The sequence below is a fragment of the Sander lucioperca genome, chromosome 7, assembly GCF_008315115.2.
Source record: "Sander lucioperca isolate FBNREF2018 chromosome 7, SLUC_FBN_1.2, whole genome shotgun sequence".
Taxonomy (NCBI): Eukaryota; Metazoa; Chordata; class Actinopteri; order Perciformes; family Percidae; genus Sander; species Sander lucioperca.
This window is the reverse complement of record NC_050179.1, coordinates 23,089,117-23,105,118: the sequence shown is the minus strand read 5'-3', so window position 1 is coordinate 23,105,118 and position 16,002 is coordinate 23,089,117. Positions and strand designations below refer to the sequence as shown.

The window sequence follows — 16,002 nt, the reverse complement described above, 5'->3', positions numbered from 1 at the left end:
GTTTGTTTTTTTGACTCACCCTCTTCACCAAGGTGGAGTGAGCCTCTCCAAATCGCTAATGGGATTTGGCTTGGCCTGAGCCCCGCTTAATTTTCAGCTGTGTCTATGCTCAGGCCCTTTGATAGAGAATGAGGATAATAATCAGACAAACATTCAGAACTTGACTTGATTGTAATTACTTTGCAATAACAACAGCTCATCGGATGTTCTTTTAATACACTGACTGTGTGGGTTGTTCATCAGCTACCATTCTGACAGTTCTTCTAGTTGAGTCATTCGTCCCTGTGCAAATATGAACCCATGTGGCATTGAAACTCCCTAGTCTTCATATAATAACCAATTTATAACAAAATGTTTAAGTTTTGGATTTATTTGGTATATACATTTGCACAATTTGTTAAACAGACAGAGAATTGACCTCAAACATGACTTTATGTCACATGTGATTAAAGGGTCCTTCAAGTCTTTGCCCACTTTATTATCATTCATAAATAGCAGAAACATTAGCTGAAAACACTGTTGTTAATCTGCCCTTCCTGGCCGATTTCTATTGCCAAGCACCATTACCATGTCATATGTAAGCCACATTGAGCCTATAAGTGTCTGTGCATCTGAGAGTGTGTCTATGTGTGTGCACTTGTGTCAACTTGTGAACTCGACCCATATCTCACATGGTGACAGGCTGTCACTGAGAAGCTAAAACTGCAGATGCTGCAGTCCACCTGTCAGACAGGTCAAACCCACGCTCCTCTCTGCCAAATGGAAGGAGACGCTGATACTGTCTGTTTTGGCTGGCAGCTCACCTCGCTTTACTTTGCCTCGTCTGGCACCTGGCAGCGATTAGCCTGGGCCCAACAGATTGTAAGGCACCAGGTTATGGTCCTCTAAGAGGAGGTCATTTGGCCCTGTTTTGACTGAGTCTCATCTGGCCTTGTGTAGCTTCTCCAACCACCGGCTGTCCACTCTACCCGGATCTGACCTGATGGTTCAAACACGTGGAAAAGGTGTTGGCCAGGAGGCCAACAGATTCTGCTACCGTTGGGATTAGAGCCAAAAGAATAAATGTTGAAAATGAATAACCCAAAGAAATGTAGGAAGAAAAAGATACAGAAGCTAGCACTCTCAATATAAGCATCAAGAATGGCTGACAGGGCAGTAATGGAATACATTAGCCTGGTGCTTCATGCTACAGAAATAGCAACATTTTTCCTGTCACCAAAACAAGGCGATGAGCAGATTTTATTTTTGGTAGAGGGGCAGAATTTATGTTCTGGTCACTAAGAGGACATGCCCTTTGGTTTGACAACATTTAAAGTGAACTTACTTGAGGTAGAGAGTTGGTACTTAATCACCCTTTAACTCCTCCAGTAAATCATTTAATCATCAAAAATGAACAAAAAGATGCAGAGAGGTAATTACAACACTTTGCTCCCCTATGAATACCTGCAGTATAAAGCTCATACTCAGCCACTGTGTCCTGTCCCGCTGTGGACTCTGCAGTTCCCTGCAGTTCCCTGCTGCTGTGTGCAGAAGGCAGGAGGCTAGGGGCAGCCAGGGTGTGGTGGGATAAGATTTCACCTACACACTATTTGTCAGCAAGACTGTAGCAGCCCACAGGGGCTGGTGGCAGCACAAAGCAGGTGGAGAACTGTAGAGGAGATGGATGGGGAGGGGGAGGGGGGATTGGCAGCCCCTGTGGCGATGTCTCTAAGATACAGAAGCAAGTGAGAAGGCGGAGGAAAGTTTCAGACGTATGTTGAACCACATGGGAGGCCCATTAGAGCTACACCTCCTCCCTGTCTGAGGATGATGGGATCTGCATCTACAGGAGCTCTCTGTCTCATGTCCCACATGCCCCTCCCTCCAACCTGCACTCCCAGAGGCCTCCTATACAGGAAGCAAAGTGCCGGGCCCCTGCTGCTGTGTCTCCGGCTCAGGATGGGTCCCTTGTGGAGTCCAATCCATACGTCACTGGCAGCGGCAAAGACAGAGAGCACTCCCTCCTCGATTATATCAACAGCACAAAGCAACAGCATCCTCTCACTGTCTGTCTGCAGCCTGCCTCTCTACTCTGCCTGTATCCCGGAGCAAAGATAAATAGTTTGGAGGAAGCTGACAAGGAGGAAAACAACGAGGGCGCCAAGATCTCAACCAACCAGAATGTAACCTTATATGAATATGAGATGCAGAGTCCAGAGTGTAGGGGAGAGTTGTGAAGAACCACAGGAAGTTAAGACGTCATTCATATGTTCAGGATTTTGTACACACCTACAGAAGACAATGGAGAGTGAGCGTTACTGAACTTTGCAGTATCAAAGCTCTGTTATTTGGTCATATGGAGTTAAGGAGGAACACCATGGCTTACAGTTTCTAGACTAAAAGCAGGAGGGAATGCAGGCCTGGCATCATCATCATCATCATCCTTCAGTTTGCTTCTGAGGATTTCTATCTGATCTCTGACCTGCTGAGAAACTTCCTCCCCTCCGGCTGGAAATGGTGTCTAGAGGCTGAGGTGGGCTTCAGGGTGTGGTTGTGGCAGCATGGGGGAGATGTGTTATGTGGGAAGACGGGACCTCGCCTGCCTGCTGTGGTTTTAGCCTCCTCCTGGGCTGCTGCTGGGGCAGAAACAGGAGGGTCCAACCGGAGGTAGGTTTGGAAGCAACAGAGTCAAGACGGGACATCAGGCAACCACCCACACCCAAAACATATCTACATGCCAGCACTCTGTCTTTCTTCCTCTTTTTTATTTCCTGTTCAGAGCACTTAAGTCTCTATTTTCAGAATGGCTTACCAGTAGCACAGTCCTCCTGGTTTTAGTTTATGTCAGGGTTAGGGTTACTGTGTTAGGGTAAGTGTGGCGCTTTCTTTTTGGTTGACATAGAGATATACTGTATCTGCATTGTTGTGCTTACCAATGCGTTGTCACCTGGGTGACAAAATGCACACTGCATAATGACTCCCCCAGGTGAACTGTGGCGAGGTTTACAGTGGCTGACTTGCCTGCGGTTTGATGATGTAGGGCTATTTGATCGCTCCTATACTGAAGATACTGTATAACAGTTTAGAGTTTGAGGATGACTTGCACTTTTCATTTGCATTTTTCGATATTAAATGAATAGTTTGACAGTTTTGGGAGATATGCTTATTTGTTTGCCTGCTAACATTGATACCACTCTCATATCTAAATGCTAAATGTGAAGCTACAGTCAGCGGCTGGTCTGCTTAGTTTAGCATGAATACTGGAAACAGTTAGCCTGGCTCTGTCTAAAGGTTAACAAGACTAGGTCAAAATCTAGTATATGGCTGGGCCAAGTATGGTCAATGTGTGTTCATTTGTTCACATGTAGATCCTGCTGTCCGTGCTGCTAAACCCGTATTACAAAGCTGACACGGTGGTGGCGGCAACAACAACAACAACAACAACAACAACCGTGTATTGATGAAGTTAATCAGATTATTGATGGGCGATAGCGGAGGTGTCGCGCTAATACATTTTGAAAGCGCAATGGCCAGTTGAACACTTGCGTCATCACACTCACTCCGACCAATGGTGGAACTTCATCACTCAGTGACTCAGCAACAGAGGGACAGAGTTTCAAGGTCCAGCCAAAATGTTTCTCTAGTCTTGTCATTACTGGGATTTAGCCGAGGAAATAACCATAAAACCATGACTTTTTACACTTTTACACTTCAATTTCTGCACAGATTAAAAAAACAAGATATAATGTGTTTATTTGTGAGTTTAAGAGGTGCTGCTAGGCAGATTTTATTACCATTGGACAGAGCCAGGCTACGTGTTTCCCCCTGTATCCACTCTTTATGCTAAACTAACCTAGCTATTCATTTAAACTAATTATTTCTGTGGTTCTACAATAATTGTATTAATCATATTCACTATCATTTTTCCTATTATGTTACAGTGTGGACATGGACATACAATTAGATGCAAAGTAATGTGTGATCCTGTCTAACATTGTTGCAGTATTTTACAAACAAATATAAAGTCTGGTCTGTTCTGCTCCGGTTGTAATCTAGGTTGTATAAGATGAATGCCTCCTGCTGCAGCCCTTGTTGTTATTAATGAGGCCAGATTTAAAGGAACCTCCCATCTCTGACCCTGTCCCCATCTTGCATCCCCCTGTTCCCCCATTCTCCAGAAGGGCCACTCCACCAGCAGGGGCCGATCACAGTCCTAAAATCGTAGAATCTTGCATTCTTGTTAGCTGCAGATGTCTAATCTAGCTCCAGTGATTTAACTGTGTTTTTTTTGTATGGTTAACTTGTTAAATGCAACAACAGGTTAGGGAATAAGGGAATAGATTAGGAGCAGAGATGGAACGTAATGAATTACAATGTTTGTTTACTTGTTTACTTTTTATTAAGTACGAATACCGAATCCACTGGTTAAGATTCTGTCAAATCCGAAACCGAATACCGAATCCTACTCCCATCCTCAGTCCATTAACACAGTAAACACATTAATGAACTAAACAACGTCCACAGCAGTGTATGTTTGTCCTTTTCTGTCCTTCCTTTGCCGTACCTGAAGTTGCTGCATTTTGGCTGCTGTCTGTAGATTCCTTCATGCACAACTCATATTCTTTTGGATGTTTTATACCAAATGTTGTAACAGCGGTGATGTTGTGTATTGTTTAGGGTCCTTGCCACCACGAGACAAATCGGTATTGTAAATTGAACATGTAGCTGGACTTTGAATGGCCTTCTTTTGACTGAAAGTACTGCCAAACTACACTTTTTCTGCTCACAAGTTCCATTTTTACTTTCTCACAGCCTACTGCATTGAACGCTCCACCTACATAAACACCTTCCCGTAATCAACGGCGCCGCCATTACGTCGACCAGCGTAGCATGCGTAGTGCAAGCGTAGGGTTCGGTTTGGTGGAAAAAAATTCTAAGGTTTGTCAGAAACCGAACCGTCAAAAAGCCCAATATTCGGCCAAATCCGAAGCTGAAGCCTGGATTTGGTGCATCCCTGCTTCTTAATGTACTTTTTAAAGGTCCCATGACATGGTGCTCTTTGGATGCTTTTATATAGGTCTTAGTGGTCCCCTAATACTGTATCTGAAGTCTCTTTTATGTAGGCCTTAGTGGTCCCCTAATACTGTATCTGAAGTCTCTTTTATATAGACCTTAGTGGTCCCCTAATACTGTATCTGAAGTCTCTTTTATATAGGCCTTAGTGGTCCCCTAATACTGTATCTGAAGTCTCTTTTATATAGACCTTAGTGGTCCCCTAATACTGTATCTGAAGTCTCTTTTATATAGGCCTTAGTGGTCCCCTAATACTGTGTGGGGGGGGGGCAAGGCGGAGGGTGGGGGTGTGGCCTTGACCAATAAGATATGTAAGTATAAATTAAAAAAGTATACCTCCCCCATCGCTGTTAAAAAGTGATTAAATAACTTTTACTCTGAGTACATTTTAAATGAGCTACTTTTTTCTTTTACTTGAGTAGATTTTTATACCAGTAATTTTTCTTGAATTTTACTTTATTTAACTTGGTGCAGAAAAGGCACAAATTGTTGCAGAAAAATTCACCAAAATGCAGAAAATGAAGTGTTTGAAATGCTCAAAATTTCCATTTTGCTCAAAAGTGGAGATCTCCAAATTAAGCCCTTGGGAGAGTGGAATAAGGAGGGCAGGTGCAGCTTCTTCGATAGCAGCTCATCCTGTGCTGAGGCTGATTACTGTTGCATAACAGCTGACATCTAATCATATTCAGCTCTTGGACAGTAGGCTACCTCTGCTCCTCAAGGCATGGATCAACTGAGCTGTTGCCTGCAGTGGTTTAGTGATTAGTCATTGTGAAACAAGGGAAGCTGCCATCTCTCTTTTTTAATTAGGAATTATTCTATTTCATTATTATTATTAAGGCCAACATCTTAGCAAGATGGGGAGTGAAAGAAATCTATTTCTTTGACAATAATAGCCTAGGTTTGGGAGCCCTGGCACATAGTTTACTAAAATGGAGCTATAAGGAATTCTATAAGAGAAAGGAAAGCCTAACAAATAAAATCTGTTAATCAAGTGATATAATGTAACTTGTTTCCAATGCAATCCAACTTAATACATCGTTATTTTGTTGAGTGGCCCATCTTATATTCTGTTTCTCTTTGATAGTATACATTGCGGATCCTTCGATATAAAACACTTGAAACAAGTGAGCTTCGCTGGAAACGAAATTGTCCGAATTTTTTCCAATGACGGAAGAAAGATTAGTTTTTCAGAATGACAGTGAGACTGCGTGGACCATGACACCATTTGTACATAGCAGAGGATCTCTGGATCTCCGTCTGAGAGAGCGAGCAGTCTACATAACAGTTACTGTAAATTGAGTGTGGCCACGACATGCGTGCGTCGGTGTAGCCTATATGTGAACCCTTTCTGTGTACAGCGTCGGTGTTGGAGAGCGCATCAGTCACACAGCGTGGTGTAGGTGGACGACAGCAAACGGATAATAAACAAATCTATATCGGGAAAGCCCCGGCTGTCAGCGGCAGAAACCTGAACAGGTGGCTGCCTAATGTCTTAGCGGTGTACGCGTCAAGGCGCACAGACCCTCACCAGCTTGTCTCGCTCACTAATCTCCTCTCTGACGACAGCTTGTGCGCGTAAAAGCAAACAAAACCAGGAGTACGGCAGGTTTGGCTCGGTGGATCTGATCAGTCATCAGGATTGTACTCATCAGTGTTGATTCAGTCCTCTTCACGAAGTTGTGGAAAGTGCGTCTTGGTTTTGAAGCTGGACTAACAGAGTTGGATACAATGACTCTTTCTTGGATTTTGTAATCTCTCCTCTGTGTTTGTCTTTGGATTGCCAAGCAGCTGTAAAGGCTGACACTGATAACACAGCATGTTGCCAGAAATAAATAACAAGGTGAGGCGCTTTGATTTGTTGGCAAGTTGGTTGGTTGGTAAAATAGCTATTTCCCGTTAATTGTACTGTATGTATACTCTTGTCCATTTGAAAACAATGTATGGTCAATCAGAGTGTATCTATGATTTTCTAATTATGGCAGGGCTGGTCTGCTTATCCAATCAACAAGAGAGTTTTAATATTGTTATTACCATACTTTATCTCCCATAGTATCACTTTAATATTCCTCTATAGTGAACTTGCGGATATGCTTTTCTATGGAATAAGAATTTCTTTTGCCCAGATACAGGGCTTCATTCCAGGCTAATTCCATTTTGGAAAAACCCATTCCACAGGTATCCATTTACAATGATAAACTCAAATGAAAGTATACCATTTACTGTACATTTGTTTATGTATGTGTATTGATCCATGCCAAGAATGTGAAGTCATTCTCACTTTGGAATTACTTCCATTTCTTCTCTATCCCACTTGAATGCTTATTTTGTAATCTGGCCCCTGTCTCCAGACCGCATGCCAAGTTCTGATGAAAAATCTGATCCATTTCTATTTCAGTCGTTGTTTAGCCTACTTACTTCAGTGTTTGTTGTGCTGACAGATTCTGTAAGTCTATATGCGTTCTGGTGTATTTTTTCACACCTTACATGGAAAGTGTTGTAAATTTAACCCTCACCGTTTTGGGATCATAAAAGAATTTCAACTCTTTTTTTCTTTTTTCTTTTTTTTTTTTTTACTATTTTTATTAACAATTAATAATAATCGATTGTTTGCTTTGACAAACCAATTATCCTAACATATAACATATAGTCATTTTGATCACGTGGATTGATTAGTGATCTTCCTGTCACATTTGGTGCCAGCCTGTTTTGTGCAATGAAAAAGACAGGGCAGCGTGATTATCCATTGGAAAAGGACTCTAAATGTCTGACAGCTGACTGAGTTTTACAGCTTGTTGATGTTTACCCTCAGTTACTCCTCAGTTTTATTGCTTTGCTGACACTCTGACCAACTGACCCTTGAGGACCCAAAGCTGCTCTCACACCCCTGCTGTGATGACCGTGTTCTCCAGCAAAGACCCCCAGTCACGCAGAAACAGCATTGCTCCTGACTTCTGTTTCTCGTCTTCACTTCCATTCATCTATTTCTGTAACGTCATTTAAACTCGTTGGCACATTAGGAGCAAATGCCCTCTTTTATGTGTGTTTCATTTGAGTGTGCAATTATGTCTACACAGGAAAGATAATTTACTATATCATACAGTGAAATTATATCCAACACTGTGTTTGAAGTATTACAATATGTCTTTCACTTTCTTGTGCAAACCTGGTTTTTAGGCACATATAGTGAAATTGACAAATATTTTACCCCTGCTGTTTTGAATCTTGAGAGAAATCTCATTATGTCATGTTATAATAATAGGAGAGGTGGAACATACAGAAAAGTGTGCACTTGGGCACGTGCAATGATGTCACCTGGTTTCAACTGGGCTAAGTGCTCATTAGTAAGGCTTAGAGCAGACCTTTACAGGTGATGTTTTAGAAGCCAATCTGTCACAGTGACCCATGGCTCCTGGTGTCACTCACAGAGATTGTAACATGACCACATTATTGTGTCATACCCTTCTTTGGCTATGTCTTGTGTGCCTGTCTTACTGAAGAATTATATCAACTGTATTGTGAATGGCAAAGCCAGTGAGTGTATGCAGGATGTGTTTACTTGTATCCAGTGACCAGTACAATTTTACAAAGTCAGTTCAGTGTTTCATCCTCCTCATCCTCCTCCTGCAGACGATGCTGTCATGACAGCTGATGTTGCTTTTGCTTCTCAATTAGAAGTTTTAGTGTAAGGTTATGATTGTGAAGCTGTCTCCTATCCAGCACCTGTGGACAACACCCCACCCATCCCGTCTCACCCACCCACTCCCTCCCTCGCTCCCTCCCTGACTGCCAGGCTGAGGGAGTTTAGCACGTATACCCACATGGGGCTAAGCTTTATTTCACCCATATGGTGTCGCCCTACACAGCTGCACTCTTACCCACTGATTACTAAGACACGTGTAAGCTGGCTTGGGGTCGGAGAGAATCGTGCACAATCATTCCAAATGCATGTGACACTTTTCTTTTTAGAAATCAGGAATGTTTGCTTTATTACAACATTTAAGGCTTCCCTTTAACACATTGAGGCAAGTGGATCTCCAGTGTCTTGGATGCGCGTGTACACCCACTGCCAGGCACATGGATGTGCACATGTTCACACACCTGCACAACCCAGCAGGTACACAGAAATTAGTGGTGCTGGTTTTTTTTTTGCAGAAGTAATCTATTTTTGGTACCTAAGGTGCCTTATTTCTGGTTGTCTCGCTGCAATCTCGCTCAGCTGTCCACAGGCTGTGTGTTTTTGAGATTGGGGGTCCAGGCAGCATGAACACAGGAAGCTATTCAATTGGAATTATTTGTTATTCTTTATGACTTTAATCCATCTCTCATGGTGTCAGGATTTCTAAATCTCACATCGGAGATCATGTTGTTATGCATAAAAATGTGCATTTGTGACCAAAGCTTTTTTTTCTCATCTTGTAGCGCATTTTATGAATTGCTCTCATTCCTCCCACAGACATCACGACCGGAGGCCTTCCCTCACCCTCACAGACTCCCAGCAGAAGGCAACCGTCTTGGAACAAACCGACCCTGCTCACAGGTCAGCGCTTCCCCCCTGCTAGATGCTGCAGCAGCTGACCCCTTTACCCACAACATGTATCAACTATGGCATCTTTTCCCTTAGTGTTTGAGTTATTTGAGGTGTACTGGAATCATTGCCTAAGTGACATTATTCATCCTTTTCTTCTTTTTTTTCTCTTTTCATACACATGCAGTGAGCTACACCAGAATCCTATTAGACATAAAAGGCTGTGACATGCATCATAGAGACTTATTCCTATGTTTTGAATATTGACACAGCAGCTCCCCAGAAAAGAAGAAAATGTCTGCGGCGAGCTTCCCAATTCGAGCTTTCTATATTGACATGTATTTCCTCGTTAGAAAAACATGAATGTGACTGTACACATCTGTCTGCACATGTGGTCATGTGTAACGCATCACTGATTTTCATTGATACAAGTGCATCTTATTAAAGCAGCATGGTTATGTACAGTCACGTAGCTGCGTTTACTTCCTTTGCCCTTTTGTGGCAGGTGCCTGCAACTATATTTAGCCCTATCTCTATGCGTCATAACCAAGTTGGCAGATCCTGCAGCAGCTCTAAACACGTGAGATGAAATATCAGAAATATCCACAGCGTGGATAGGAAAGCTTTTTTTCCTGGAATGCTGTTAATAATTAATATCAAATAATTTATTATGTTGCCAATATAGTACATTTCGGAGGGCTACATGATAGCATGCAAGGTGTAGGGGCAGCTCTGTTTTGAATTTTTTCCATGATATTTGGGTTAAACTGCAGCCCAGTAAGTGAAAACGTGTCCTAAATATACTCTATAATACCCCTCTTGATGCTGATACACGTCCGTAGGATATCTCATTTTTCCCAGAGAGCTTAGCATAGGACAGAGGTCTAACTTTGCCCATCATTGCCAGGGCAGAGCCTTGCAAGGTAGCGACACATGTAAACGTGCTCTCAGAGCAAGCAGGATGGCAGCCAGTGAAAAGCAGGTTGCTGTTCTTCACCTCCCCCACAGAACCAGGCAGACAGACTCTGTCAGGACCCAGCCTCACAGGCTTTGTCCCCATTTCACTGTCAACCTGATCAGTAATTCCAGCCACTACCTGCTGGGGGTCCTGGTCACCTGAGCCTCTGCAGATGAAATGCATGTGGAAGGGATGTAGACCGCTAGCTGAGAACATAAAACCAAAACTGCAGGAGGAGCTGCAGCCCGACACAGACACATACTCATGAAAAAATGAAAAGGGGATGTAACAAACTTGTAGCTGCACTGTAAAAAGAATAATCCCTTTAGACTTCACACTTACAGTACTGGCCCACTCTCTACAGATGCTTTTGTTTTTGTGGATGTGCTGCACAGTGGGTTATTCCCCACAGAAATAAAGATCTTAAAAGCCTTCTAGCTGGGGAAGGTGGACAATGTCTTTGTTGATGTTTCTGAATAGTCTCTTTTTTTGCCGAATATACTGCAGTCTGCCTTCATCTAAGTCTTTAGTCACATTGCTATACATTTTAGGCTTTTGGAGTTTAAAAAAACAGACTGAAATATCTTCCTCCATCATCTGACTCTATCTTATTTTTGTCACTGTTAAAAAAAAAAAGTATGTTTTGGTGTTTCTAACGTTCATTTCTTTAATCATGGCTGGAAAATTAAAACAATCCCTCTGATTTACAGAAGTTTGGCCCTGGTGTAGGGACCCTACCTCAGCTTGAGCCACCGGTGGTCCAGGTGGTGGTCAGCAATGCCAAAAACCAACATCAGCCGTCAGACAACATCCTGCCCCAAATTGCCAACAAAGGGGTCCAAAACAACTATCAGACACACCCGGTGAGGCTCTTGTACACCAGCAGCCTGTAATATCCTACAATGGCAGTTAGTTCTGAATCATAATGCTTTGTGATGTTTCTGATGGGAGGAAAAAAATGTAAGCATCTATATTTCTCAACAGTAGCTTATTTAACTCAAAACTAGTAGTTCCAGAGACACGGCCCACTGTGAAAACATTATGAAGGCCACGCTGTACTTTGCTGTGTTACTTTATCTTTTCTTTGCTCATAATTACAATATAATTACAAATGTGTGTGTGTGTGTGTGTGTGTGTGTGTGTGTGTGTGTGTGTGTGTGTGTGTGTGTGTGTGTGTGTGTTGTAGGATGAGAGGCTGAAGCCCGCCCAGCAGTTCAGCATGCGGTTTGGTGCAACAATGGATAAAGTATCTGTCTCCCGCAACAGCAAGATTATCAGCAACAAGCTGGAGAAAGAGAAGGCCTACGAGGGGCAAAGGTTACCCATGTCTCCCCTAGGTATGTAATCCTGGATAACAATACAATACAACATGATAACAGTAATGTTATTTCACATTTTGAATCTTTAAAGGGTGTTTTTTCAAGACAGGCATGTAAATAAGTAACAATTTTGATGTGGTAAAAATAGCGTGCTGACATTTAAGTCGATCGTTCACAATCCTCTGCTCTTGGCAGAGGTGTAATCAATATGATCGTGACTCATCCCACCCTCCTCCTCTTACTTCCTGTTGCAGAGGCACTGAAGAACTTCCAGGACCGGCTGACGGAGTTTGAGCAGGAGGAAATCATGGACTACGCAGAGATCTGGTTCCTTGGTCAGGGCTCTCAGAAGATCGAGGGTTCCCAAGGAACACCGCAGAACTCTGGATACGATGACGAGCATGGAAGCTACGTCAGGGTAAGACGGGTGGCCTGTCACTATGAAAATGAAGTCTGTTTTTTGTAAGCATTAACAAGCAGAGACCTTTTAGAAAAGTCTTCCTCATTACTTATGGCAGGTGTTTTTTTTTATTTAAGCCAAAAAGCAGTACATATACAAGCTTTCTGGTTGAAACCCAAGCCTGGCACACCCATTTCAATCAAACATCATGGAAAAGATATATGTAAGAGATATATGTAAGCATCTTGGACTGAAAAAGTTTTGCAACTCCTAACATCTACAAAGTCTTAGATGTTAACATGTCCCAGAGGCATTTAAACGCACCAACAAAGAGTTTGCTAAACAGTTGCTGAAGTCAGCTTTGATCAGTACAGAAAAATACTTTCGACAGGTGAGTAGGATACAGGTTACTATAGAGGGGCTGTATTGATATTTAAGCTCTGTCTATAGTAATGGGTATGTAAATGAATGTTGTGTATTTATGCCTGATTTTATGTGGAAGTTGTTGATTGGTGCCCCTACAAACTTTTGGCATCTCAGGATGTAAAACCATTTGCCTGAAGATGATCCAGTACCAAAACATTGCCTATTACTAAAACTTTATATTTTTTAGTAAGACAGTGTGCAGGAGTTTTTCTTTACTTAAGTCTTTACTATAATTTTGTACTCTAGCTAATTTGAAGAAAGTTGGTTAAGTAAGTCCTAGAAAAAAAACCTCACACTGTAGCTACAGGTATGGAAGAATTAAATCTTAAAATGTAGGGTATCATTCGTAATGTGGTCAGCAGTGCTGTCAATCATGAGAACATTTTTGTTTATCATAAAAAAAAAAAACATGGTAATTCAGAGTTCATGTCAGCCCAATTTAAATGTACATCTACATGTGTGCAATTGTGCGGAGACATATAAATGAAATAAAATAAGAACGTGAACTGAAAATGTGTGAAGACAGACACACACGCACACACACACACACACACACACACACACACACACACAGACACATACGCAGGCTTTCAAGCTGCCTGAGCTGCCTTCATATGACCTTAATCCAGCAGCTGCAGACGTGAACCCGCCATCTGTTGGTTGACGGGGTCAGCCCTATGTTCCTTTTCTTTTCTAAGATTGTTCTTAAAATTAGGCCCTATGTTAGGGTTAGGGTTACATTCCATCTGTAGTCCAATGGTACTGGATAATAGTTTGGGTGTAATTGGCTACCAAATTGGGAGAAAGGGGGATAAAATCTGATACAAATTTATGAAAAAGGAAATATGGGAACATAGGTCCTAATTTTGGGAAAATAAATCTTAGAAATGTGGGAACTGTGGGAACATAGGGCCTAATTTTGAAAATAATCTTAGAAATGTGGCAACATAGGACTGTGGGAACATAGGGCCTAATTTTCAGTGAAAAAAATACTTCTTAGAAATGTAGGGAACATAGGGCCGTGGGAACATAGGCACGCTCCCGGTTTGACTTCATTGTTTAATACTGTACACAATAAACTGAACTGAGGTCATCAAAGCCTGTGTCAACAGGCTGAACTGTCAGGCGACTGACAGGCAGAGCTGATTAAGGCTGAGTGACTGACCATTGTTTAGACTTGAATGTCTCTGTTGAGGCTCATTGTCACAGGCTTGAACTGACAGTTACAGCAAAGTACAGGTATATTACAAAGTATTGTATAGATTACAATTCTGTAAATTACAAAATTGCAATTTGTGGATGTATTCATAATATAGTTAATTTTGCTGTGTAATTTGAGTGATGGACATTTTTATTTCAGTAAAAGCATACGTGAAGTCTGCTTTAATATCCAGTGCTCTTCCTCTTGCTTTTCCAGGTGCTGCATGACCACATTGGCTACAGGTTTGAAGTGCTTGAAGTGATTGGGAAAGGCTCCTTTGGGCAGGTCCTGAAATGTCTGGACCACAAGAACAACGAACTCGTAGCCATTAAGATGATACGCAATAAGAAAAGGTACAAGTGCACAAAACACATTTCATTGTGATTTATTTCATTCATTACATTTCACTCTGTCCAAGTCCCCTGCGATTGAACCTTTCCTGGAAAATATCTTAAATATTTTATAAAATACATCCTGTATTACTCTTTCATTTAGACAACACTGTACCTCACTAAAATACTCTATAGAACACGTTATTTCTCACATTGGAGGAGTCCATTTTTGACAATTATTTGAGATCTGATTCCCTGTTGTGAGGTTTTCCCACATGCCTGCGTCATGATCACTTTACATTTAGAAGTCTGCCAAACCGCTGAGTTCCTGATTTAGCTTGATAGAAGTCGGTACCCCGTGGTGTTATCTTACCTGTCCTTAGTTACTAAAGATCACAGTGTGGCAGCGTCTGCCCGGGTCCTGTAGGTTCACCCACTTCAATAATGCAGAAAACAAATGGTGCAAACTGCCAGAGCAATGCCCCAGGAGAACTCTGCACTGCGTTAGCCGATCTTATCTGTCCCTGGGGAGGATTGTGTATGGTTGACGTGAAGAAATGTCCAAGGATTTAACCCTCATGTTGTCCTGGGGTCAAATTTGACCCGTTTTCAAAGATTCTATATCAGAAATAGGGGTTTCTTTTAACCAAATTTCCCAAAAATAACATGGATGGTTCCATACGCTAATTGATGATCACTACTTAATGTATAACCGGGTGAAGATCTGTGATAATCCATAAACGTATGTTCCTCTGATCTTAACTATTAAATAAGATAATTCATAATTTCTGCTTATTTAAAAAAAAATGAGGCATCATTTCAAGTAAGTAAGGTTTATTGAACATCAATTCCAAAAAGAAGTGTAAAACTAGTGGTAATAAGTTATGACATTGGCTAAGAAGCTGTAATCCAGAATTGGGTGATAATTTATAGGCTACTTTATGCTTTATAAACAGGCAAACCAAACCGGAGGACAACAAGTGCATGGTCGACGGGAAGACGATACGAGGGTTAAGGGATTGATGTGACAAAAAACAAATCAACAGCAGAAAATGTTCATATAATAAATCAAAAATGACCAAGGAGTCCTATTTATCGCCATTTCGGCATGTCAGAAATCAGAACGGGAATACATACTGTACACATATTTATTCTAGCCCTGCAATACCTGGAAAATCAGAAATGCATGGTGTTGAAATCACAAGTGCTATTTTCTGAATTTCAGTTCAATCTAACACCTCCTGTTATGTCATGTGTTTATAGGTTTCATCACCAAGCTCTGGTTGAGCTGAAGATCCTGGATGTGATAAAGAGGAAAGACAAAGACAACCTCCACAATGTCATCCACATGAAGGAGTACTTTTACTTCCGGAATCACCTCTGCATCTCCTTTGAGCTTCTCGGGTAAGTACGCTCACTCGCATTCTGCATGCAGGCAAGCAAGCAGCCCTGCATGTTCAGAAGTTAGTTTGACAGGAGACTATAAAGACATTACTGAATAATTCATCTCTTAATCAAAGGTATTCAAGGTTAGCCACCTTCCCCAAGGTACAACAGCACGGTTAGATCATTGTCTCTATTCATTCTAACACTGCATGACCGCAATCAATTAGGAGTTAAGTGATCACCTGTGTACCTTAAAGCTATCTATGTTTTAACACGGATGGCCACTGATATCTTATATATTTGAAGGGAGATAGTTCTGTGTATCACTCAGGCTGAATGACCTTTCAAGGCCGTCTTGGACTGCCACCTTGTCTAACATTACTGACACTGAATCCTTTAG

General features: G+C 41.8%; 1 protein-coding gene across 3 annotated transcripts in view; it reads left to right on the top strand.

The window, feature by feature from the left end:
* The window catches only part of dyrk4 (dual-specificity tyrosine-(Y)-phosphorylation regulated kinase 4), a 33,736-nt gene that overhangs the window by 12,837 nt on the left and 4,897 nt on the right, over positions 1 to 16,002 (top strand). The window contains exons 1-7 of one of the 3 annotated variants that reach the window (XM_031304977.2): positions 6,363 to 6,895; positions 9,509 to 9,592; positions 11,249 to 11,401; positions 11,725 to 11,875; positions 12,112 to 12,275; positions 14,101 to 14,237; positions 15,480 to 15,620. In XM_031304977.2, coding sequence (XP_031160837.1) covers positions 6,872 to 6,895; positions 9,509 to 9,592; positions 11,249 to 11,401; positions 11,725 to 11,875; positions 12,112 to 12,275; positions 14,101 to 14,237; positions 15,480 to 15,620 — 854 coding nt within the window. In that variant the 5' untranslated portion in view covers positions 6,363 to 6,871. Of the gene's footprint in view, positions 1 to 6,362; positions 6,896 to 9,103; positions 9,170 to 9,508; positions 9,593 to 11,248; positions 11,402 to 11,724; positions 11,876 to 12,111; positions 12,276 to 14,100; positions 14,238 to 15,479; positions 15,621 to 16,002 lie in introns of those variants that run through there. The other 2 variants (XM_031304976.1, XM_031304974.2) reach the window with 2 other exon arrangements.